Source organism: Larus michahellis, chromosome 11 (assembly GCF_964199755.1).
Source record: "Larus michahellis chromosome 11, bLarMic1.1, whole genome shotgun sequence".
Taxonomy (NCBI): Eukaryota; Metazoa; Chordata; class Aves; order Charadriiformes; family Laridae; genus Larus; species Larus michahellis.
Window position 1 is genome coordinate 5,652,358 of NC_133906.1, and position 26,217 is coordinate 5,678,574.

The 26,217-nt window shown below is 39.4% G+C and overlaps 1 protein-coding gene across 3 annotated transcripts; it reads left to right on the top strand.

The window, feature by feature from the left end:
- The first annotated feature begins 54 nt into the window (after positions 1–54).
- PANK3 (pantothenate kinase 3) lies at positions 55–25,658 on the top strand. 3 transcript variants are annotated; one of them, XM_074603860.1, is made up of 7 exons: positions 55–651; positions 9,597–9,949; positions 11,772–12,025; positions 12,666–12,842; positions 14,397–14,520; positions 17,670–17,795; positions 19,178–25,658. In XM_074603860.1, the coding sequence occupies exons 1-7, from the start codon at positions 624–626 to the stop codon at positions 19,226–19,228; spliced, it is 1,113 nt and encodes a 370-aa protein (XP_074459961.1). In that variant the 5' UTR covers positions 55–623; the 3' UTR covers positions 19,229–25,658. The 3 variants fall into 3 exon arrangements, with proteins under 3 accessions (XP_074459961.1, XP_074459962.1, XP_074459963.1); XM_074603861.1 differs by lacking the exon at positions 55–651 and adding an exon at positions 6,124–6,202; XM_074603862.1 differs by lacking the exons at positions 55–651; positions 9,597–9,949 and having other exon boundaries at positions 11,888–12,025; positions 12,671–12,842.
- Positions 25,659–26,217: the final 559 nt, after the last annotated feature.

Below are 26,217 nucleotides of genomic sequence, written 5' to 3' on the forward strand. Positions count from 1 at the left end.
GCCGGGGCCGGGCTGCGCCTCCCGGCGCGCCGCGCGCCGCCGCGTGACGGGGCGGGGGGCAGCGCTGCCGCAGCGGCGGAGGCAGCGCGCGGGCCCCATTGTGTGGCGCGGCCGCCATCTTGTGCCGGAGGGGCTGCGCGCCGGGCCGCCACCTCTGTCCCGGACGGGGCCTCCGCAGGGGGCCGGGGCCGCCCCTTCTCCGCCCTGGGACGCTCTCCCCGGCCGCTGCCGTGCCCCGAGGCGGCGGGAAGGGCTGCCTTCCGCGGCGGCCCCCGGGGCTGATGCGCGGCCTCGGGCAGCGGGACGCAGCCGCCGCGCCGGGCCGGGCGTGAGGGCCGCCGCCGCGCCGCCTCCTGCCCCGTCCCTCCCCGCCCCAGCCCGAAAGCCGATGCCGCCACTGGACCAGCGCCTCCCCGGGCCGCGGGCGTAGCGGTGGGCGCTGCCAGCGCCGCTCCCCGGGAGGCGGGCGCCCGCCGCCCACCGGCCGCGGATCAGGAGACCGAGGGCCGGCCCCGAGGAGCCGCCGCCCGCCCCATCAGGCGAGGGTTAGGAGAGCCAGCCCCAGCGCCGCACCCCGCCCGCCCCGGCCGGCTGGAGAACCGGGCAACTGCGGCGGCCGCACCATGAAGATCAAGGATGCCAAGAAGCCGTGTAAGGCCGCGGGGCGGGGGGGGGCGGCAGCGGGGTCTGTCTCGGCAGGGGGCTCCGAGGGACGGGTTTGGCAGCTGCCTGGGGAGGAGGCTCTGCTTCGTCCTTACGACCCTGTGAAGCGAGGATTCGGGTGATCTTACAGACCAGTGTTTGCGTTGGAAAGGCTTCTCTTTGAATAGAAAATTATACAGTCAGGTTTTTGGGGATGGGTACTGTTTTTAATGAAGATGGCCCTTAACCAGTGTACTAAACACCTGCGCAGGCGGCTGCAGTTGCTACAGTTCTATTTTTTAAGGGCTAATCAACTTTTGACTTTTTTTAGAGGGAATATTTGTTAATATTGGGGTACAAGTCTTTCATTAAAATATGTAGAATGCTCCCCTTTAATAAGCACAGCTGTAATAATATTTCTTACTATTTATTGTTTTCTAGTTCCATATTTGTTTTGAAGGGCACAAACATGCTTCAGGCCCAGGTGAATACAAACAAATGTCTAAAACTGCACTTACTTTTCTGTGGGAAGAGAGAAATGGGTTGAGTAAAGTTAGTGGATGTACAAGCGGTGTTTTCCCAGTATAACAGCCCTGCAAGTCAACACACCTGTCAAACTTACACAGGTGTACCCTAGCTGAAAGGGGTGTGGGTATTACTCCACGGTTTTTTCTTTGTCATCATGCTTAAAGACTCTTTTTCAGGGTGAGTTACTATATGGAAAAGATGGCTAGTCCTGAAGAGCTAGGCCTACTGTTAGTCATATGACATGCCTGACTAATGAAGAGCATACAACTAAGGCACTGTATTGGAAGTGTGTATTTTAAATGTATTCTTTGAGCAGCCCAACAAGAAGAAACTCAACAAATGTATTTGATACAGGAAGTACTAGTGTAGGTCTAGAAATAGCTATAAACACAGAGTTGCATTTGGCTGTGAAAATACTTTTTGGTGTGTTAAGAAAACCAACCCTCAATATGCATCTTATAGCATGCAATTAGCCATCACCTCATATTAGCGCCAAGTGTGTGGAATTTGCTGAATTTACTGTTGTCATGTTTTTGACTAGTACAGTTCAGACAACATTTTTTCCCTGGAATAATATTTAAGGGATGATATCAAGACTCTCAAACAGTAAGTGGCTGTAAGACATTATAGTGGTTGGTAATTTGGAATGGTGAGAGTATGGCTGCTGCTGCAGAAACTGCTCGTTTCAGGAGTGTCTCTGCTGTGCCTCAGAGACTTGTTTTCTGTAGTGGTAGACTTAAACCTCATGTTTAAATAATGAAGACAAATGTTATCAAGAAGTTTTAAATGCTTAAATGTGCTAAATTTGTAGTTGCACTCTTGAACATGAACTTTGGTGTTGGTTGGTTCACTTTGGTGAACGTGAACAATTGGACCTGCATAAGCAGTGGAGGGGAAGAATACAGTGTCACACTACATTGTTTATTTCCTCTTGGCTCTTTAATGTATTTTGAAGCCGGTAGCTTTTTTAAAGATAATTGCACTTAATTTCATAGGCAACGAACTTTAGACTCATTCTGCACATCTCTGCTCCTGGTTAGTCACACTGACTGAAATGGGGGAGCGGCTGAATGTTTGGAGAGGAGCAAACTCACAAAAGCACTGAAGATGGAAAAGTCCATTGATGTTCAGGGATTTGGTGCCCAAATACTGCTGTCGATTTGGCTTATGTGCTCAAATTGACTTGAAGGCTGAGTTGGGCTCATAATACCACTTTTAGATTGTTTAGTTACAGATTATTTGGCCAAGACAGTTGTAGGCATGTTTCAGTACAATTGCTGAGTGGGTATACATTTCTTAGGAAAAGTATTTAATCATCTACCCTGGAGCCAAATTTGATGCAGGGGAAAAATGGTTAGTTGTAAGAGCCTCCATAGTGGAATTGAGGAGATTGCTTTAGCCTACTTGTACTTTTATCTGTGATGCTTAGCATCATGAAGGAAAGCACAGTTGCACTAAATGCCATGTCTCTCATAAGAGAGGTGAGGGTAAAATGGAGACACCTAACAAGTTCAGAATTTCTGATACGAATGTGCTGCCTAGACATGCTTTGTGTGGTCCTCCCTTTCACATCATCACCTGCCTAGTGCTGTTGCTACTTTGTTGTTGTAAAAACTGTGAGAAATGCAGCTGAATTTATGGAACACGGCTTCTGAGATTGACCGTCTTGAAAGAGGCTAGTAAAGGGCCATTTAGATTTGTTTTGCAGGTGATGGGAGGTGGTAGGCATTTTAAAGGAGGATAATGGAAATGCAAATTAGGAAAACCTTGTACAAAGTACTTAGTGTAGCAGTGGAAGCTGGGGAGGTTGTGGAGTCTCCATCCTTGGAGGATTCTTGAAAAACTTCCGAGGTCTTCAAGTCTTGGCTGGACAAAGCTGTACTTGACCTCATCGAGTGTTGACAACTTTCATGCTAGTGTGACTGAGAGGTTGCACTAGATGACCTCCAGAGGACCCTTCCGACTAGCAGCTGCGTGATAGCTCTTCTGAGGAAATGCCTGTGCAGAAGAATGGCTGGCAATTGTAAGAGAAACTTCCAAAGGTTATTTGGGGGGTGGAGATGATAAATGTGAGAGCAAAGAGTCTTGCGGAACCGCTGCTGTGTGAGATCTGCCTAAAGGAAAGAGAGGAGCCGCTCATTCAGAGGAAGCTCTTCATGTTGGTGGGGAAGGTGAGGCACCCCAGAGTCTTAACTGCGTTTGCATCTGTGTTAGATTATGCCTCTGCCTGCTGTATCTCACTATAATAAAAACACTTATCCCCAAAGAGATTGCTGCTGAAATGTCAACAAAATTAACAGAATGGGCAAGGAGGGAGAAGATGAAAGCAGTGATGTTTTGTCTTGTATTAGCTTTACATGGTATCCACTTGCAGATGTGATAAACCTAATGAAGAGCAGTTACAGTAATTGCAGATTACCACCTGTCGTCCCACTGTAAACGTGGCCTTTCTGTACTGTGATTAGAGGTGGCTGAGTGGGAAAGCGTGGTGAGTTTACAGAGTTTGATGGAGAAGTTTTCCCATGAGGGAGACAGGAGGATGTGGCAGTGCATGTCAGATACATTTAATTTGTGTGTTAATTCTGTCCAACCCAAATCTATTTTGAGCTGACTTGGGATATTTGAGCGAAAAACCTTTTACAAAGCTTGTTAAGCAGAGGGACTCTCCAGTATCTCAAGATCTGAGGACATTTGATGTGCAGTTTTGCTCTGTAGAGGCTCATAGGCACACATCCATGTAACATGGGTACAGCAAAGGCACTTTGCTGCCTAGCCACCAGGTTAATCCCACTTGATTTAGCAGTTCAGCAACTTTTTATATGTTTCCTTTTAACTTGTCCCATTGGATGTATGTTAGCTACTTTAGTCTACTAACTGATTTAGGTGTTAGAGTTCACCATTAACTTTTACTCTGCAGTATGCAGATGTTTTAGGGAAATAAGCGTAAGGATATATGCATGTACATAGAGGAAAATGCATTTGAAGAAACTGCAAGATAGGTGTAGTTTAAGTTTCTGTGTTTATAAGCACTAACTGTGTAATAGGTCAGTAGAACTTTTATATAGTTAATATATTTTTCTTGTCAGTAATCAGATAAGAATGGAGTCAAGGTTAGTTTTATTATCAGAGGCTACGTACTGAGATGAATTAGAAGATAAGGTTTGTGCATCAGAACTGATAGTACTGCATGCTTTCATAAAGAACTGTTGCAGTGCCAGCAGAAGTAAACTTAAGTTTTCACGTGACTTCATGATCATTTTCCTTTCATGTATTTTAAGCCAATATAGAATCATGAACTGCAGCACACTTTGGCAATTGTTCCACAAGCTGCATTTGTACTTGAAGTGCAATGGTCTTGTGTCTTAATAATATGTAAGCTTTCTTACAAAGATGACACCAAATCTGGTAGCCTGTTCTCTGCTGTCACTGACAGCTGTGATTTTTTTAATTATTTTTTTTTATGGTGCAAAGCTCCCTGCTTGAATTAGGAGGTAGCTACTATTCCTTGAAGGTTAATTCTTGTTAATTTAATGCAGGGTTGACCCGGACTGTTATTTTATCTCACAGTGAGAAGGAAGTATTTTAAAGGTGTTTGTGTTTCAAATGTATCATTACATTCATAGGAAAGAGCTTACCAGTAATCTGTTTCTTAGTTTTTAAAAGCTAAATACAAATAGAGTGTTGAACTGAAGAATCTTATGCTTGACTGAATAAAGGAGAAGTAGTTAAGTCTTTGCATGTGTACTTTTGCAGCTCTGGATCCGAAATATGTGTACAAAGTCAAAGTACTAGTATGTGGTCTGGGTGGAGAACTTCGAAGGTCCTCTGCTCAGCTGAAGCAGAACCCAAAGAAAAGGAAAACACTTCAACCTTTGTGCTTGTGTTGGCATGAGAATGACTTTTTACTGTAATTATTTCCATTTGGCATATAAAGACCTTAAATGATAAGATATAAGTAACCTTAAGATTGCTGCCAGAAACTATGTACACCAGGAGCTTGAGAAGTGAAAACACAAGGGAATGAGGCCTCCCTGTGTAGCACTAAATAATAATTTAAAAACCAACCAACAGCCATCAGCATGGCTTTTCTTACTAGGCAGAACTGCTGCATTATTGCTTGACCACAGCAGCTTGTGACTGCACTCTTCCCATGCAGGAAGTGCTTTTCTATGTTGCAGGAAGCGGTTCTAGGGAATCCTCTTAAACATCATTATTTTTTTCACTCTGAGCAGCTTGCCTTTCAAAGCTATCTTCACAGCATGTATGGAACAATCTGTTGCTTTATGGCAAAGGTTCCTGGTTGCTGTGTCTACGTAGGGACCACAGTGGCTCCTAGCAGAGCTGGGGAGTGAAAGAAAATCTGGATTTGGAATTAAGGAGGTTGTATTTGTATATATGTATTTGGAATTAAGCAGTATTGTGATACTCCTCTTGATGTCCTAGTGGAGACGGTTCAATTTGGTGTGAAGTATCACATTAAACCATATGGGTTTTGACTTCCCAGTTTGTGTTCTACTTTGCATATTTGTCTCTTCTCAGATAATAAGAATACGTATTTTACATATTTTTAAATAGAGCCTGGCTTGACTTCCTAAAAGCAGAATGCCTGTTTTTGAAGCACTTTTATGTCACCTGTCCAAGGCAATTGGGCTTTTTCAGTAAAAAGCTCCATTCTTGCTTTTCTTTTTTTGATTTGCAACTGACCTCTGCAGAGAGGAGCTGAACTTTGAAAAAACAGGGCACTGGATTTGTTTCTGTGAATAGCAGTTAATTTTTCAGCAAGGAATACTTATGAACTGTGTATCACTTTTTGTAGAGTCTTCCTAGGAATAAGGACAGTTATAAAGAGCAAGAGCTGAGGAAAATCTTCTAATGACCAGATCCCCATAGAGCTGCAGAAAAAGCCCAGTCGAAGCTGTGGAATGATGGTTACGGTTGCGCAAGTCCTCAAACGTGGTATCTGCAGAGCTATAAACTTGGATCAAAGGTTGTGCAATTGGCATTGGTCTCATCCAGGCACCTTTCTTTAACTGTGAGTGCCGTAAGGATCAAGCTGATATCTGAGAATATTTTTTTCAAAAGATTGTGCTGCTGTCGTCCTGCTCCTAAATCTCTCACACAAAGAAGCATGACCCACACATACGAGTGTAAAAATTCTTTTCGTAAAATCCTTTCTATATTCCCATCCCAGGGTACACAGCATGCTATTTTTGTCTTGTTCCAAGACAGCTTTCAAATGCAAGACTGCCTCAGAATTAAGTTTTTCATGTATTTGGGAGACTATACCAACTACAGATGCTGGTATATATGCTGCAGATACCATATGCAGTAGTGAAAACTCTTGTGCTTCAAACATGCCTCAAAAAGTAACAACATCACCTTAAGCAGACTGCTCATATATGAGCTGTAAAGTAACACACAGGTCCCTTTTATGGCATGACTTAAAGTAGACATGTCATCTCCAGCCGTTGCCACAATTAGCCTGGCTGCCCTCTGGAGGTGAAGTCTTGTAGGAAACTCAAGCATGCATAGTATGTTTTCTGAGTAGTCCTCCATCGTGAATCTCTCTGTGGCCTTATTTTAACCCTGCAAATGAAATCACTTTTTCTCAGTAATTCAAAGAGGAACTGGTGTTTTCACATGGGTTCCTGTTTTCTCCATTCCCCCTGCATCCAGATAGGATGGAGCCAAGATCCACCCAAAGCAAACTGATTTGAAGCCTACAGCGACAGGAGAGTTCACAAAGCTTCCATGTTGTGTCCACATACAATTACATTCTAACTCTGTAGAACCTGTGTATTTCTAATCTTTAAAGGTAGCTCAAGCATGGATAAATCTTGTATCCTTGCAGTCTCAAAATCACAGCTACAGTTCAGCTGACTGTGCTCTTGCCATATATACACATGTATGTGTGTGTGTATATCCCCTTCTGTGTTTGGAAAAATAAATGGCTTTAATTTTTCTGGCTAGACCTGTATGTAAATCAACCAAGAGTGGCTTACATATACAAGAATCCTTGTGTAATATCTTCTTCTGGGCTGCTGGTTTAAGGAGTAAGTTAACCGTACGTGGGCCCAGTTGCTTGCCAGAACTCCTCCACCTTGCAAATGAAACTTGAGCAATGTACTTACCAACCAACTCTTGACAAATGTTCAATAGAAAAATGTGCAACTTCTTGGGGTTTGTCGCAGAGGTGAAAAATGACCTATTTCTTCAGCCTCAAAATCCTTAAATTCCTATTACAATCATTCAGTTAACCCAGAAAATGGACATTGTATGGCATGATCCCATTTTTCAGCATAAATATGTTCTCATTTGAATTACGGAATTAACTTCCTTACAGTTCAACTGTTCTTGTTTTTTACTTGGTGTACAAGGCTCATAAAGCTTAAGATTTTTATAGAGTTCTGACTAATGCTATATTTGCAAAAGCCTTTTGGATCATTTAATGTGGGATGCAGTGGATCTTCTGACAAACAGGCATGACTTGCACCAAATCTTCCTTAAGCTCATTGCTTGGACTATTCAGCTGTTTCCCCCTCCCTCTTGTTGTGGAAGACTAGATCCTGGTTATTTAGTAGGCCCACTGAGCAGGAAGAATCCCAAGAATTTTAGGTGGAACTTGGCTTGCTGTGTTCTGGGCTGGATTGACTCCTACAGACACTTTCTGGTCTGCTGGGTGAATCAACTTCCCTTCTTTGGTTTTGGTCTTGTGACATTGTTTACAGCGAAAGGGTGAAACTTATTTGGATCGCTTAATAAACCATCAGTTAATTGTGGTCAAACGGTAAGATGACAAATTTTCTTCTGTCCAGAGTTGCAGTGCAAAGAAGTCATGTATGCAGTTGTAAAGGCAATTCACATGTGACCTTATGCTCAGTCTTATGCTTAGATCTCAGCTTCATAGAACAGTTACCAGGCTTATAGAACTTCTTTATTCCCACTTGGAGCTAGATTTTACTCACAGAATTTATCCTTGTATTTAAATTTTGTTTTTCAAGATGAGTAAGGTTATTGACTCAATATTTCTTGTTAATATCTGACAATATTCTTCAGACATCCATTCCTGAAACTTGAGGAAACTTTTAAGCTTCTTTTCTTAACTTTTGCACTCATGTTATAAATGAACTGGCACGCAGCCATCCTTGACTAAATACATTAAAATATTTTGGTAGGCCATTCTTTTCAAGGATAGATCCCACTGGTGATGTAAGTCCGACATAATAACATCTTACTCATGATGAACATGTTAACATCTTTTCACTTTTTTTCCTGAGTTTCATGCTTCTATAATATATGAATTGTATCTGAAGAAATAAATTTAAACTCTACAGAATATTTAAAAAACCAAAAACAAACCAAAAAAAATCAAAGCAAACAACCCAGCAAGTGATAGTGTCAGTCGGGGAAATAAGAACACAAGCTTCCCAGCTGGATGTTCAGGATCTTTCTTAAACTTACAAATTAAGTTTTAAACACTGTTTCTGGAAGATGACAATGGGGGAAGCCTCAGGTGAAGCGGTTGACTTTGCTGTAAAGTTGCTGAGTATCTCTCTTGCCACATGCAGTTAGGAAGATTTATTGATACAGGTATGTTCAAATCATGGTCCCAGATGACATAAACCACAGAATCCCTGTTAGGAATTCCAGTCACCCCACAAAAGTGACAAAGACAAAATACTCGGGGTTTAGCATTGTTGTTTTGTAGTACAGAAATTCCCCCTTCCTACCCAAGGTACAAAAAAAGAAAAATGGAACCCAGATTCAATAATAATAATAATTTTCTATCTTGCGTATGCATCTTAGTAGTACCTTTTGTTAGCCCTTTGTAACTTCAACGGGTATATGAACAGCTCTCTTCAGGTCCATAAATTGGGCATCTTAACTGTGTCAATTCTTAAAATGCGTGCAAATAAATTAATGCTTCCCTCTCAAACAAAACATGTTACGTGACCAAAAGGTAACTGTTAGAGGAGGAATACCTGTCCTGCAGCTCTTGTCAGCCATAATGTGTAACCTGCTTTCTCACGAGTGTGCATTGCAGTCTTTGTGCTAAACTGTCAAAACTATTCTTTTAGGAGTGAAGGTTACTGTAATCCTGTGTTCTCAAAAAAAAAAAAGTTGAATTTTGTTGATGAGTTGGTGTGAAAGATACAGTGTATTTTGGGGAGTTCTTACTTGGGCTTTCTGAGCACATGTGACAGCATTTAAATGTGTAAATACAGTTGCTCATTTTTTCCATTCCTGTAACCAGAGGGATATTTAAGATCACGTAATGGAAATGAGTACTAATTCTTTGTTCCTGTGAGAATTTTTGTTAACATCTGCCTTGTTGAAAGGTGTAGCATTGGTTTAGTCTTAAGTTGTTACATGTGTTGCTTTTGCTTTTTAATAAAACTAATCAATCAATTCTTGTATCTTCACAGCTTTCCCATGGTTTGGCATGGACATTGGGGGAACTTTGGTGAAACTTGCATATTTTGAACCTATTGATATCACTGCAGAGGAGGAGCAGGAAGAAGTTGAAAGCTTGAAGAGCATTCGCAAATACCTGACTTCCAATGTAGCCTATGGATCCACTGGCATTCGAGATGTCCACCTTGAGCTGAAAGACTTAACGATTTTTGCTCGAAGAGGAAACTTGCACTTTATTCGATTCCCAACTCATGATTTGCCTACTTTTATCCAAATGGGAAGAAATAAAAACTTTTCCACACTACATACGGTGCTCTGTGCCACTGGTGGTGGCGCTTACAAGTTTGAAGAAGACTTTCGCACAGTAGGTAGCCTATCTGTCCTCGTACCGAAGCTGATGCTAAAAGCGTTGCTGGTGATGGGTTAAAATAAGCAGTGTTTTGAAAAACTATGGAATGCTCAAAGATTATTAATTATTAATTTGTTTTTCAGTCTTAAGTATGGTAATCTAGAAATGCGCTTTCTGACATCATCATAATAAACATGAAAGTCTAATGCTAACAGCCAATTAGAAACTTACATTAATGCAGTGAAATGCAGGACACCTTTGTGGAAGTTAGCCACTTTCTAATCTGTGTTTTCTCTGATTGGAAATGTGCTTAAATTGCAGAGGTGCTTGAGTCATTTTGGATTTTCTTTCCTAAGCAGTCTTTGATGATAGGTTTTCAATGTTTGTGGGTGGGATTATCCTCATTAATTTAGTCCAGTGCATTGTTTAGAGACCTGTGACAAAACATGTATCTCAAAACCAGTCTTTTTTCAGCTGCGGAGTGGTTTGGGGTTTTCCTGAGGTCTTTTGCCTCCTCCCTTGACAATTGAAATTGATCATTTGTTTAGATGCAGTTTCTGTCTGAAGATAGTTGTTACTGAGAATCTCATCACAGTATCCAGTGTGCACATGTCCTAGCTTTAAAGTGGCTGCAGACCTCTTGTGCTCCTCGAAACAAGAAGACTTTCAATAGCACAAAATGTTTTGTTTCAAAAGTCTGCTTGTATTTCCATTCCTGTGCCAGTCTTGCGTTGAGCTGGTACAGCTCTTTGTGGAGTAGGGTCACAATTTCTACAGCAGAACTAATTCATTACCTAAAACCCCACAGAAATATTTTATGTTGGAACAGTTCCCTGATCTGCTCAGCAATGAAGCTTTACAGTTGTGCCATGGCAAAAAAAGCTGAAGGGGCCTGGGGGAGGAGGTGGGGACTGGCAGTGCTGTGATCTGGTACTGATGTCAGTGTGCAGTCCAACCTCATCCTCAACTTCGTAATCGGACTGCAGGCTGCTTTCGAAGTGTGAGCTCATCTGATTGAGACAGACTGTCTGGGTGTTTTTCCTCTTGGATTAGCTGCCTAATTGAACACTCTAACTGTTGGAACTCTGTGCTGTGGTAAGGGAGAGAGGGTGATCACTCTTGTTGTGGAAGCCCGGAGTTAAATAGGATTAAGAATAGTGTGAAATTACAGCCTTCCTGTAATCCACAACACCTGTTAAATTGTCTTTGTGCTTTATGAGAGAACAGCAAATGTCATGTGCGAAACTGAGGAAGAACTGTAATGAGCCTAAAGTCCCATGGAGTTTCTGACCTGTGGTTTTCTCATGATCTTTGAAGTGTTAATAAAGTTGCAGGGATACTTAGTATGATGCCACTGAGGCTTTATCTTAGGTTTTTATCTGCTGACATCTTAAAAATTACTGTTTGACTTGGAAGATGGGTGAGGAAACCCACAAACCTTGAAAAGATGTGCAGGTGTGTGAGTTTCACCAAGGTGACACTCAGTGGGGCTTCTCGGTGACCTCTTTTTCATTTAGATTGATGAAAAATCTTGCTGGGTTATAAATACCTGCTTTGTGCTTACCAAAGCAGATGTTCATACTGCCTGTCTATTCTTGATTCAAGTCTGAGGTCTAGATTTACAGTCAGAGTAACTTCTAATTGATATACTCAGAGTTTACCTCAGAAAAAGGTAAATTACTGTTCTTTGTTAGCTTTATAGTGGGATTGAAGTTCCTGAATTAGTCGCCTGAGATAGCTTCTTAAAGTTAGGCAGTACAAATATACTGATAAATTTGTAGCATGTTTAAGCAATGTTAAAACATGTTGACACTGGCTTTTTTCTTTTTTAACACAGATTGGAAACCTCCAGCTGCACAAACTGGATGAGCTTGACTGCCTTGTCAAAGGCTTATTGTATATAGACTCTGTCAGCTTCAATGGCCAGGCAGAGTGCTATTATTTTGAAAATGCCTCAGATCCTGAGAGATGCCAAAAGATGCCTTTTAACCTGGATGATCCATACCCGTTGCTGGTTGTTAACATTGGTTCGGGAGTCAGTATTTTATCAGTCCATTCCAAAGACAACTATAAAAGAGTAACTGGAACAAGGTAACTTAAAAACCTAAGTTGAGGTTGTTACTCTGTGGAACGATGCGCCTTCTGTTTGCAAAGTGGCTCCTCTCCCTGATTTCCCTCACCTATCCCTTCCCTCACTCTGTAGCATGGAAAAGTATTTTATCTTTAATTTGCAGCTGCGTTCATTGAAGCCCTTCGCCGTAGTTCAGTTACTGAGAAGATTTAGCCAGTATCTCCTTTATCAAACACAGAGTGCTAGAAGTGTTCCGTAGTGAGTGTTTTATAGGTTTTTGTCTTAACTTCAGATAATATGTCCAATGAACTTGTGTTTCTCTTGCTCCACATGTTATACAGACAACAACCAAGGATGTCGTCATGCCAGAGTCAGTGGCATGATGTGGGTATTTAGGGAGTTTTAGTCTCTGATTAAGTCTTCCAGCTTACGTTTTGAGAATGTATAACTATTTATTAGCTCTTACTGTATGGTTAGCTTCTTCTAAATGACTTGTATAAATGTTAACTTGATAGCTGTTTGTGTAGTGAACCTCGAGCGAGAAAGCAGACAGCTTGATGTCTTAAGTTGAAGGGCTTTATCTGGTCAAATTTTTCATCAGACATAAGAATCTTTGGTGTGAGGAAATACTATTTAAAAGCAACTAGTTTTCTTTCTTAGTCTAGGTGGAGGGACCTTTCTTGGTTTATGCAGTTTGTTGACGGGCTGTGAAAGTTTTGAAGAAGCTCTGGAAATGGCATCCAAAGGAGACAGTACGCATGCTGACAAGCTGGTTCGAGATATTTATGGAGGAGACTATGAAAGATTTGGCTTGCCAGGATGGGCTGTAGCATCTAGGTAAGCAAGAGATCTTTTTGATGGTTGTATTGCTAGTTTGGGGGGCTTCAAACACAAGACTTAAACTATTATTGCAGAGGAAACTATTTTTTGCAAACTTCCATTGTAGTCAAGTTATGTTTTCATACTAAAAGTATATTTACTCAGTTTTCCTGAAGATTAAAGGCCACATGCAACTGCAGATGCCTCCGAGCTGGGTATTTGAAGAAACCTCATGTGGTATGTCATATACAGCTTTACATGAGTCAGAGGGAATGTGAGGTGATTACAGGAGTGGCAATAACGAAGTGCAGAGGAAAACCAAAGCAGATTACTTCTTGACTTTCTAGAATCTTTTAGTAGGGACACTGTCTACAGGGAAGGTGAGTGGAAGAAGACATTTTTGTTGCTCTTACAGTAGTATCTCTTCATTTATTTTTTTTTTAAAGACTCTGCTTTTAATTGATACATGGCTGTCCGTACGGGCACCTGGCATAATGTTTTAACTACTTTTCTCACTTACGAAAGGTGTTGAACATAAACAGTTTGCACCATGAGAACGAATGTGTTTTTCTGACAGTTACAGAGGATTTTTGTCATAGCTGCAAGTTTTATTTCCATTGTGGAAGATTATTGGTGATACTATAGCTTCTCTACCCTTAAGAAATGTACGAAGAATAAACTTTGGGAGTGAAACTAATATGCATGTAAGAGACTTCATTAAATCTTTGCTCGTATTCAGTAGTAAGAGGTCTTAATTCATGGTAACTTAATTCTTCTTCCTCTGAGAAGGGAGTCCAAGCTGAGGGAGGCCAGCTGAGTCCAAGCCTTTTCAGAGAGCGTATGCTGAGAGGTTTTAATATGTGCAAACTTTACAATTCTAGTCAATACATCTTAACTGTTTGTGTATATAGATACTTTTTGTTCTCATTTACTTTTTAAGATCCTTAGGATCTTTAATGAATGTTTGAGTTTTAGAATAATCAGCCTTATGTCTCTTCTAACTGACTTTGATATGGTACAGAGTCTGTAGCGGTAAAATACCATGTGTAGATATGGATTCTTGTCTTATTTCTTCTTTTTTGTATAATTTGTAAGAAAATATCTACTGTGTATTGTAATGGAAATGTCCTTCTAATCTAGAATTCTTTATTTATACAACCTAAATAGCAGTCTGTCAGCTGTTTATTTTCTGCAAGCATGAGAAGTTGGAGGATTGACCAGTCAGACTTAGGCATTGACTTAACTTACAGTGACTAGGTTTGCAGAGTAGTCTTGCCTAAGACTAAGACTACTTTTCGCTGTGTATGTGTCTTCATGAAAGTCAACTATCTGAACAAAAATATTTTGTTGGTGGTCGTTATTGTAATAAGATGGACTGTTTGCTGTGAAGGAGTAAATACACACATCGTACTATCAGTTGTCAAATTGCTGTGTTTAATACAGACTTAAAAAGGGAGCACCATAAGAACAAACATGAGACTTAAGTTCTGTTATAGCATAAAAATCACTTCTGAAATTACTTCGAATGCATATGAATCACTCCGTACTTAATGGAAATTTTTCCTGTTACAGTTTTGGGAATATGATCTACAAAGAGAAGAGAGAGTCTGTTAGTAAAGAAGATCTTGCAAGAGCCATATTGGTCACCATCACCAATAATATTGGGTCTATTGCCCGGATGTGTGCCGTAAATGAGGTAAAAACATCTGACAAGGAAATGATCTGTCTATAGGTCTATTACTTGGTTTCAGATTAAATGACTGCTGAAATGATGTATCATTTTAAACCTTTTAGTATGTTCTCAAATGAAATGAAGAAATTCATGTAGTATTAAAGAATTGGTTCAGAATATTTTGACTGTCTTTGGAGAAGTGGGACAAGGAGATATCTTTGCCAATGGGGCAGTAACCTGAAGAGGAGGTCTTCACGCTAGCTTTGTTAGGGAATGGAGCCCAAAGCCCGCAGATAAGCGAGGGAGCAGGGGAGCACAGGATGTTGTGACGAAAGGACTTCAAGTCCCCTTGTGAAAAGAGGATGATTGTGGGCCCAACTTAAGTCTCTGTACACAAAGACACGCAGCATGGGATACAAGAGGACCTGTAAGTCCTGGTTCTCATGAGGGACTATCCCAACCTCTATTGGAAGCGTTAACATGGCAGATCACAAGCAATCCATACTTCTCAGTCTGCTGTGGACAATTTTCTGACACAAGTACTAGGCAGGCTGACCAAGCAAGCATGGTGCTGGGCCTGCTCTTCACGAGTGAAGAACAGGTCAGGAATTTCAGTGGCAGCCTTGAAATAGTAGAGTTTAAGGTCCTGAGAAAAATGAAGAAAGCAAGTAGCAGAACGGAGACTCTAGATGGACTTGAGTAGAACAGGATTCTGGTTTGGGGGGGGGATTTAGGAAGCAAGATCTTGTGGGAGATTTGGCTCCTTATGCCATTAGGACAGAGTAGCTTGTTGATCTTCCAGAACAGCATGCTCATGGCAAAAGCAGAAGGGTGGGGTACAGACTGGCTAGGGAGAAGCATTGCAGAGGAGAGGTGGGTGCTGGCAGAGAAGTTGAACTGCACATGAATCAGCAGTGTACATGTGCAGTGATGAAGGCTGACCTTGTACTGAGATACATTAACAAGGACATAGCAGGTCAGAGGCGGTGATACTTCGGGCATGACATTTTTCCCTTCCTCCCCAACCACCATCATCACCAAAACAGCAGCAGTAACAAACTAGAACAAGTCTAACAGACAGATTACCAAGACAGGGCCCTGCTCTGGAGCACCTAACGTATGAGAAGACACTGAGGGATCTGGATTAAGCCTGAAGAAGCTGGAGCCTGAAAGGGTTGTGTCTAGCTAGAGAGAGTTACAGGGAAGACACTGCCAGATACAGCCATACACAGCAAACGGATGGGAAGCAATGGACACAACTTGTGGTATAAGGGAAAAAAGTTGCTCACAATGAGAGTGGTTAAGCCTGGAAATACGGACTCAGAGAGGGACTGTGGACTCTCTGTCACCTTTTGGAGAGTTTCAAAACATGTGACTTGAGCAACTTGAAGTTGCTGAAAGACCTGCTTTGAGTGGTGCGTAGGACCTGATGGCCTCCAGCAATTTCTTCAAGCTGAAATTATTCTCTGATGAAAGCTTGTAGAAAACCTTGCTTCTAGTTGAGCATTATTTTTAATTTTTACAATTCTTGAGGCTTCAAATTGTTTTGACATCTGCCTTCTTACTGGTTGATACAGAGTCTGTTTCCTGCCATCTTCTGTTTCTCAACGCTCTGCTAAAAAGAACCAGTATACATTCAGTTTCAGTATGATTAGCATGGACAGTCAAGAACCTATGGAAGAATACTAGATATAGGCATAGGAGATATCGGTGTTTGAGCACCAGGGATTTTCTCATTCATTATCAACAAACTTTGGATAAAGTGAGGTTTAATAACAGCTTTCCTAGAGAAGACTAAGGGTAGCTTGATTCAGAGTTCTGTTTAAAATCTATGGAGGTGATTTAGTCTCAGAAATATCAGCAACGTTGTTAGCTGCAATAACTTTTGCTGAGGAGACAGACTAACATATTATTCTGGTTTTAATATTGCAAATTCTCCCTCAGTTTCCTCCTCTGTCTTTCTCTCATGCCTGTCTTGGCGAAGTGAGTTAATTTTGTGGGTGTTGAGTTAATTTTGGCTTTTTTGCTTTATGGCAAAGCTTGATAACAAAAGAGTTCAATGGGGGTGAAGTTGACAGTACATACTAGTAGTCTGAGTGTGAGGCAAATGTATGCAAAGGGTGGGGGTAAAGGAATACAAATCAGAACTCATAAATGGCACAAATTAGCTTTATTCCAAGGGTTTTTTGGTCTAATTCCAATTATGTCACAGAACTACAAATCGTAAGAAATGATTAATAGGGATCCACAAACTAATATCTTGAATTGATGTATAAAGATAAAATGGATTTAATTATTTTGGCTTCCTGCTATAGAGCAGAATTACATTTGTTTGGGTAGTATGTTTATTCTGTCTTCCCTGTCTTCACTGCTCAAGATGGTGAAAAACAGTTGCACGTTTTGAATGCAGGTTGAATTGTCATACTAGTTTTTGTAGCAACTTAGAGAAGGGTATTCATCTAATATAATTAAGCGCTTATTTAAGCACTATGTTAAGCACTAACACAATTAAATTTTCTTTGGTTCTTGCTCTCATATCATTAAACCAGTATTTAACGTTCTTTCCACTTAATGTTGGATTTATTTCAGTGAACGGGGGAAATTGAACAATTTTCACTTTTTTTTTACATTTGACTTGATTAAAATTCACAGCTCGCTTCTACAATTTGAGTCTTAGTCTAATCTTACAGTGAGGTATATTGAGGTCTGAAGATGAAAGGAACATCTGTTACGTCTTACTGTCTTCGGCTTCTTTACAGTGCTGCCTTGTTGCATATGGATCAAGCAGCATTGTACAGGGCTATGAAGGCATTGAGTCTTCTCTACCAAATATAAGTAATATGGGTATAAAATAAGTATTTTTTATTTAATTTCACTTTTAGCTGGGCTGTTTCTTTGGCTTAGTTAAAATGCTCACTTAATTTCAACAAAAATGCTGCTTCTCTGTAAATTAAGTCCTTTAATTCTTGAGGGTTGCATGTTTTTTCCTTTTCCCCAAGTATGCTGTGTTTTAAATTTTGGAACCATGTTTTAATTGTGGGTTGTTCGGGGTTTTGTGGGTTTTTCGTTTGTTTTTTTTTCTTGCTTGAGACAGTGTTCTTTCATAGCTTTATTTTTCAAAGTGGTGTTAAAGAGTGAAAAGACTTAATCCTTTGCTGTTTTTCTTTTCTTAGAAAATAAACAGAGTTGTGTTTGTTGGCAATTTTTTACGTGTGAATACTTTGTCAATGAAGCTTCTTGCATATGCACTGGATTACTGGTCAAAAGGCCAGCTGAAGGCCTTGTTCCTAGAACATGAGGTATGCCATGGTTTGTTTATCTGTATGTATTCTTTTACCATAAATCAAAAATGCACATATTGAGTAGCTCGCATACGTGTGATAACCTGAGACACCAAGTACTCCGTAAACCTTGGAAGTCAGAGGAGGTTTCTCATACTGTGTTGGTTGTCTGGGGACATTTCTCTCTGCCAGGGAAGTACTTCAGTCACTTCAGGGTATCTCAGTTCATGCTATAGATTTTTGGAGAGGGACAAGAAAATCTTAAGCTCTGCACTAAGCTTCAACAGCCTTAGCTTGCTTTTGGGTGGCAACAGTAGTAAGTATTGTATTTCAAAAGACTACGGAGAGATCTAAAGTATGGGCCTTTGAAATACTTACATTGTTCTCAACTGAGCTTGAGCAACATCCTGAAAGTTGAGACTGCTTTTAACAAGGACTGCTTTGCTACTGCCACAGATACACCTTAAATTTCTTGTTGCAGTTTTATGCTCTGGGACTAACCTGCTTTTGGGCAGCTTCTGCGGTCTAGGTCAGTATGTAATGCTGAGAGGGTTGACCTGTTTTGGTTAAAATATAGGCAACTGGTATTAATTACCTGGGAGACTTATAGCTTCCTGGCAGTGGGCTGGCAATTTTTGTCTTCAATTTGTTGGTCTGCAAATATTACAGCATTACATCTATTCCCTTTCACTTGATTCTAACAGCTTTTTTCCTTTATGGCTTATCCTGAGACAGACAGTAGTCTGTGGTGGTGCTAGTGTCAGCAGTAGTAGCAGAATGGTTCCTTGTTAGTTCTACCCCCTTAAAATTTTTCTTGGATAAATTTTCAATTCTTGCATTTGGTCAAGTGTAGATTCCAGACACCTCTATATTCCACAGTTATAGGGAAGGGGAACATCTTGTTTTCCCAGAGGGAAAAAGTAATCCAACAGGAGAAGGTAGTTTTTTGTATGCAGGTAAGTATACAGGCCAAAAAATGGTGTTGAAGCTTGGACAAAATTCTTAAAAAATGTGAGGTGCAGTTAGTTTAAGAAAATTCTGATTTGTACCTTAGGAATAGTGTTGCTATGGATATTGAAGATCCTTTGGCAACCAGCTCCTGTAGGAAAAACAAACCAAACCTGATTTCCTTGCTTTAGGAGCCACTGATGCATGTCTTAGAAGTCCTGCAGTGTATGGGGAAGCTTGGGGTGAAATCTCCTAAAATTAAATGAGATAAGGATAAAATGTTTATTTCACAAAGCTTTAAAAAATTATTATGAAAGATTGTATATTGAAAGTGTATGGTGTTCTTTCTGTAGCACTGGTCCACCAAATGCTTTGTTGTCATTGAAACGTGATTAGTGCAGAATTCAATACCCTACTTGAACCTGAAATATTTTTTTGTTTGTTTTGAACAGGGATACTTTGGAGCTGTTGGTGCTCTTCTTGGGCTGCCAAATTTCAGCTGAGATACCAGATGTCACTACACTGAACTATTTTCCATCTGAATGATACTTGTTTATGGCAATGGAAACTACATCTGGGGAGGGGAGAAAAAAATAGCAGATTTTCTGTAACTGTTTTTAAGAAGTGATGAGCTACTGAGTATTGCCATTATAAGGAAGGGGGTTTCATTCTGTTGGGCATTGATAAATGAAATGTGTGGGGATATCGTTTGTGTTCTTTGGTACATGTAGCCAATATCGAACTTCTAATATGCAATACATCCTCTGAAAACAAGCTTCCAGAAGAAGGAATGCCAATCCTTTAAGTGCTCAGTGTGTTAATATTGCAAGTTTACTCCTGAGGCTTTAGGCCCATCAGTTTTGTATATAATTGGTGAATGAAAAATTATTTTCATTAGTTATACTGTGTTATGAGCACAATTTCCCATGTGTACTTACAGAAAGCAACTTTAAAAACAGTAAGGTACTATCTACAAGATGAGGAAATTGTAGACAATTGCTTCCCACAGTAAGAATAGTAATTATTTTATTTTTATGTGTAATGGAAATAATGTTTTAATTTTTCATGGGAAGAATAGAAACACAAAAAATCAGCCAAAGCAGCAGATTTATGCAGTTGATGTTTTGAAGGTTTTGTGAAGGTACTCACTTGTCCTCTTCATTTATTTGAAGATCCCCTCTGTCTTTGGTTGGATTTGGAAAAAAAATGATGAATGAAGGCAGGTTTGGGGGGTTGGGATTTTTTTTTAAGGATGTGACTTCCAAAATGCCTTCTGTTTTTTTTCGTGTCTCATTAAATTTGACATCATGCATCCTTGTAAAGGTACCAGAAAGGCTGAGAGAATTGAAGAAATCCTTATAAAACAGACTAAAAATAGGATCTCATAATTCTGGTGCTTTGGCTTATTTCTGTGGAGGTTTGGAAAATTTCTGCCCCATACTACCAATTTGAAAATGTGATTTTTCCTTAATTTTGTAAGAGTTGATCAGAATCTAATTAGATGTTGAAAATGAAAGGTTGTTAGCTTGCTTCTGGATTTGGAAGTTTGTTTTTAAAAGTTGCGGACTGCATCAGAGTTTGTATTGCAGCACCAAATGGACCAATATTTAGTGCACTTGCAATATGGAACCATTCATCAAATTGTGGCCTTGGGATAAAATCCGTACTCTAGAACTGATCTTTGGGTTTTTCTGTATACTTTTAAAATTTACAGTTGTGATTACTTTAAGTTTAGCATTGAAGCCAGGGCATGAGATGTTAAACTTGTAAGATTATACAGTCATTAACTATATGACTCTTTGTAGACTAAAGAGCTACCCAATTTTATGACATCATTTTATTGTTAAATATTTCCTATAAGTGCATGAGGAGCAACCAGACTAGAACACATTCATATGTTGGGTTTTAAGGTGTTTTTAAAACTGATTGCTTGAGTATTCCACAGCATGGCTGTGTTGTATTCATGGACACATCCACCTAGTGTGTTACAAACCTCTATGTGCTATTTTCAGTCTTCTCTTTCTTTTCTTAAAATTGAAAGCCCCATACTAACATCATGTGGGTTGTGGTTTGTTTGGGGTTTTTTTAATTTCTGTGGTCCTTTAAGAGTACAGTAACTTAGAGTAGCCAATTCATTAAGCCCAATGCTAATTGCAAATGCAGTTCCATTTATTGCTGTTTTTTCTGGTACTCATACTACATTTCTGTTGTGCTTGCTTTGATGTTTCATTGTAGACATAAAAAAAACAAACAAAAATTACACTGACAGTTCAACCAATCTAATGCTAAATCAGAGCATTTCAGAAAATAAGTGAATATGTTTTTTATAGAATGTCTTTATAAGTGCTGTATGCCGTTCCTTTTAAGTGAGAATTGACTAGGGAAAATAACTTTTATTTGGTTATAAAACTTTGTAAAACCTTTTTTCTGAACATTGTGACAGCCTCCTGAAAATTTTGCAGATCAACTGCATATTTTTCTTGCAAAGTGAGGTACTTAAGACACATACTACAGCTTGATTAGAAACAGTTCCTTGAGACCATATTTATTGCTACTTCACTTCTCATTTTCTGATACTGAAGGAGAGCTGCTCTTGAAGCAGTAGTTAGAAGTTACTTGTATGTTTAACCAGAAGCATATGTAGAAGATGATTACCTAATGACTGTGGTTAATTTAAACCATTTGAAGTTGATATGACCTAAGATACATTTTTAAAGTTAATTGTACAGAGTTAACAGAATAAATCAATGGAGTAATTCTTGAATAGCAGTACTGTATAGAAACTACTGTGAGAATCAAAAAGTATGCCCTACCTCTGTTTTACTTCCCTTGAGCTTCTAAAAAAATTGGCTTCCTTTTGCTAGTTTTATCAGCACAATTATTACTTCATTACAAGAGCAACCAGAGAAGTTTTCAGGCCCTACTGTAAAGCCCAGGGGCCCTGTATTTAAGCCACATCTTTGGTTTCATCTCATTTTCTCTTCAACTTATTACTAGAGTCTCCAAAGATTGACTCTACCATCAGTAGAAGTGCTAGGCATCACAAATAGCTGCAAGATAGGCCTTAAAGTCTTTTCATATAGATTCTCTTCTAAATGGGTTGAAAAGGCTTGGTTTTTTTCATGCAAATCACTTGAAGTAAGTTGCTTTTTCCTGATCGTCTCTGTTTTTACTTTCACCATTGCCATTTCTTTTCCTGAAAGCTAACTGGTTGAAGCAGCTTTAGAGTGAATTGATTCAATGAAGAGTAGAGAAAATTTGAGGTTTTCTCAGGGCTACTGTTGTCTTTTCAAGTGGAACCACTTCTAGAGGAAAGTTGTGTGAAATTTCTTCTTCTAAAGTAAAGTGTAAAGCTCATTTTGAATGTGTAATCGTTTTCAGCTCAATCCGCCATGTGAGTGCCTTTTAATTTTTTTCATATAATGCCAGTTTTGCTGGTACTTGGGACTTTATCCAGGAGGTTTCCTAAACAGTGTTGCTTACAAGAGAAATGGCAGATATTTTTATTTGCCATGGAAACGATCCCTTCAGTCCAGTGTAGCTAGGGATGCCAGGAAAACAACATCAGGTTTCTGGCTTCCTATCCCTGTAGCCCTTATATTGGGGTAATGCTTTTGCATTTCATGGTCTCATCCCTCCAGCTTGGTCTTTTTAAGTATTATGCACAGTTTTATTCTATCAGTAAAAATCATGCAAGTTCTTAGTCAGATAAGTATGGATTCTTTCTGGCCAAAGTAGTTCATTTTTAGATGAAGCTATTCCAAGTTGATATGGCTGTTAAACTTAACCACTTTCACCTTTCGAGTTCTACTAGGATAACTGCAATTTGAATGAGAAGGGAACAACTTCCACAATACATTTTAAATATTTAGCAAGCTGGAATGAACATGTCCTCAGCGTTCTTTACTGAAGGTAGCAGAGGTTTAAGTATAAACACTTCTTCATTCTTTTAGTAAAGCCTCAATAAATGTAACAGTTCGGAGAGAAGCAGCACTGGTACACTTCCTTTGTCTTATAGTTTGGTCCAGATTTTCAAAGGGTGTTCAGATATCTGACCTGCCTTTTGAAGATCCTTCTCTCTCTCTCTTTCTCTCTCTCTCTCTCTCTCTCTCTCTCTCTCTCCTGCAAGTAAGCACCCGTGTGATTCTACCAACACCTCCATTCATAATCTGAGAGTTACAGCATGGAAAGATTACGAGACCGCGTTGTCCAATTTATTCTCAGTTTATATATTCAGAACAAAAGCTCAGTTCTGGCTTCTCATAATGAATTAAATATTCCTTCAGTAGTACTGTGAGATTTCTCCTTGCATTTGAGTTGATGGTAGTATACATGCAAGGTGATTATATTGCCTTTAAGGGTTGTAATACTAGCTCTTTGTCTCTGTCCAGCAGAGGTCTTCAGGAAGTATCTACTTCCGGATTAAGTTGCAATAACTTCTCATTTCTAAATGTTTCAGAATAACAGTTGGAACTAATTAAAGTGTCTTCTATCAAGAGCAAATCTGTGCTTCTTAAAGACTAGATAGTGTCTTATGCATTCAGTCATCAACTTATGTTAATACCTAAATTTGCATTCAACCTATTTTTAAATATCACTCTCGCTCTTAATGTTCTGGATACTAGATGGCTATAATCGTGAGGAAACAGTTCGGTTGAGTTCAGAACAGAGATGAAGGTCAGTGCAGTTCTGTTGAGCTAGTTGTGGTCAGCTTTTTATCCCAAGTCCATTTGCGCACATAATGAGAATAGTGTTTGCCTAGAGACAGGGCTTTCTGGATTACGTAGGTTTAAAAAACATGTAATATGTAATAGAGCTTTGCTTAATTTAAAAAGTGAACAAAAATCTGTGACTCAGATTAGAAGTATTTGGCAAAGACCTATAGATCACAGCACAGAGCTAGGAACGCACTCGACACATACAGTTACTGTTTTGTATTAATTTTTCTGTTTCCTGTTAACGCACAGTGAGAGGGGGCAAACTTAATCGTTATGGATAAAATGGGTGAATTAAGGCCTCAGACATGACCATGGGAGATAAAAAAAAAAAAAATGCTTTATTACAGTATAGAGGGATAATTCCCTGCTTACGTTCTTTCAAGTTTTACTGATATACTCCAAAGTACATTGCCAGTATTCTGTCATCTGTGATAAAATTACTAATTGTTTTTTAAAAGTCTGCAAAGAAGCCTGTTTTATTTTGTTTTCTTCACGCATATAAAGCATATTAAGTATTCTAAAAAACACACTTTCTGAAAACATCTCAAAAGATGCTGTAATATATTTGTAACTATTAATGTGCTAATGGAATATATTTGAGCAGTCTAGGCTTGCATAACTGAGTGCCAAATCCTGCTCACTTTAGTTACTTGAGTAGATGATTCTCTTAAATGTGGACTGTTTTAAACTTAAGGAGCAAGATTTGGCCTCAAGGTTTTCTGCCTGGGGAACACAGTAATGCTACTTGGCATATTCCTGCTGGTGCTAAATCATTTGTTGAAAATAAAGATTCTAAATAGAAATTGTAAATAAAATATTTATGGCCTGGTCCTTTTGACAGACTTAAAATTCATCGTTTGCCAATATTTTTTGGCCTTATTTCAAGTTTCCCTTTTTTGTTTCTTTTAGAGTGTGTGGACTGTGTTTATTAATGTGGCAAGTCATTGGCAGGTTTGGCTTCCTGTGCTGCTTTCTGTAAGGCCCATAACATTCCCCTTGTGCACTACGATACAGATGGGTTTTCATTGCTGGATTTCAGTGTTATCCTTCATCTTGTTTTGTCATTGTGGCTGTTCAAACAAACAGTATCAAGTGGAACATGATTGGCTTTTGTTCTCTGCTAAAACGTCAAGAAAATCAGCCATGACCGTAAGCATTTGGGGAAGGTGTTGAAAATCCGAAAATACCCATTTAAAATAATTTTAAAAGCTAAATATGTTAATTAGCCTTGCCTATAAAATAAACTGGAATATGATGTATCAGTTGCTAATCTTTGCTATGAATTGCTAGCATTTCACAGTTCTTCTAGCATCAATTTCAGAACATTGTAAATACAAGCATTGGGAGGAGGTATATTAGTTTCAGCTTGTGCATTATAAAAGAATTTAATTATAAGACTAGTGAATTAGTATTTTGAGACATATTGAATTATGACATCTAGAACATGAAAATTAGTGTGTTGATGTTATAGAAATAAGATATACAGGGCTTTTGATAATCTGCACTTTTTTACGTTTCTGAGTTTTGGCGTTTTAACAAATGAGTATTTAATTTTCCATCTACTGTCTCGTCATATGCAGGCCTTCTAATCACCAATTGCTGTCTTCAAATATTTGTTTTAGTTAGTTAGCAAAAGGGACAGGCGAATTTATAAATCGTAAACCCCCGTAGGATGGAAGTTCTCCGAAGAGCCATTTGGTTAAGTTGCCTTATTGTGTTACATTGCACTCTCATATTTTGTCTCCACTTTCTTGTTTACTGTTCAGACACTGAAGATGTGATGTAAAAATATATGCTACAAATTTTTATTCATAAGTTACTGATTAATACCTTTGTCACCTGTTAATACAGCTCTTGTAAATGATAACTTTATGCCATCTGTAATACAGCTCTTGTAAATTGTTTAAATTATTTTTCTTTTTATAGATTCTCATTGCTGAATGTACAGATTGGATCCCTTTAATATGTCACTGAGTAATTTTGTTGGGGCCCAAATATAGCCAATGCTGTAATTCATCCCATCAAAACTGTAAATAATTCTTTACTGCTTGTTTGCATGAATGAAGTTTGGATTTCGTTTACTTTGTCATAACCCAGCTCCTCTGTGATGGGCCTACTTTTTACAGTTTATTTTCCTGGTTTTATTACCGTTTGTTCTGTATGAATGTTGAAACAGTACTTTGTCTTTTCCTAATAAACAATTTGAGATTGTTCATTGTTTTGCCTGCGTTTCTGGGGTTTGAGGGAGGGATTTCTGGGTGTGTTTTTTTTTCCTTTAGGATCATAAATTGCTGTGATACTTGATACTGGGGGTTGTGACATAACCTTTTATACTAAGGAAACGCGACTGGTATGGTTTTCATGGTCTTTTATTCCTCTCCTTTAATAAAAGCCTATACTTCACAGTTCTTAGATTCCAGTCCTGGTTTTGATGTTCTAAAGAACGCTGGTTTTGCAGTCCTGAAGTAGAAAGCGTGCTGTGAAGCTACTGGAAGCTTTTGCTTTCCAAATTAACTTGAGAGCACATGCTGATTCACACACACAGGTAACTCGGAGTGGTATTTTTCCTGGTGAATAAAATACTTCATCTATAAATCGCATGTTATATACAAACTGCAATTACTCTGTTGTTCTTTGCTTATGTTTTGGAAAAGCCAAATTGCATTGTCCTGAAGCTGTTCTGACTGGATGCCTAACAGGCAGGAAGTTGTCAGGAATGAAGTCTGTGCCACAGCAGCATGCTGGCAGTGCATCTTGTGACGAGCTTGCTGTGT

Bases quoted from the DNA above. Each gene is read 5' to 3' on its own strand.
- PANK3 (XM_074603860.1), top strand. From the start codon at position 624: ATGAAGATCAAGGATGCCAAGAAGCCGT. The intron at 652-9,596 runs GTAAGGCCGCGG...GTATCTTCACAG, and splicing joins CAAGGATGCCAAGAAGCCGT to CTTTCCCATGGTTTGGCATG. The intron at 9,950-11,771 runs GTAGGTAGCCTA...TTTTTAACACAG, and splicing joins TTGAAGAAGACTTTCGCACA to ATTGGAAACCTCCAGCTGCA.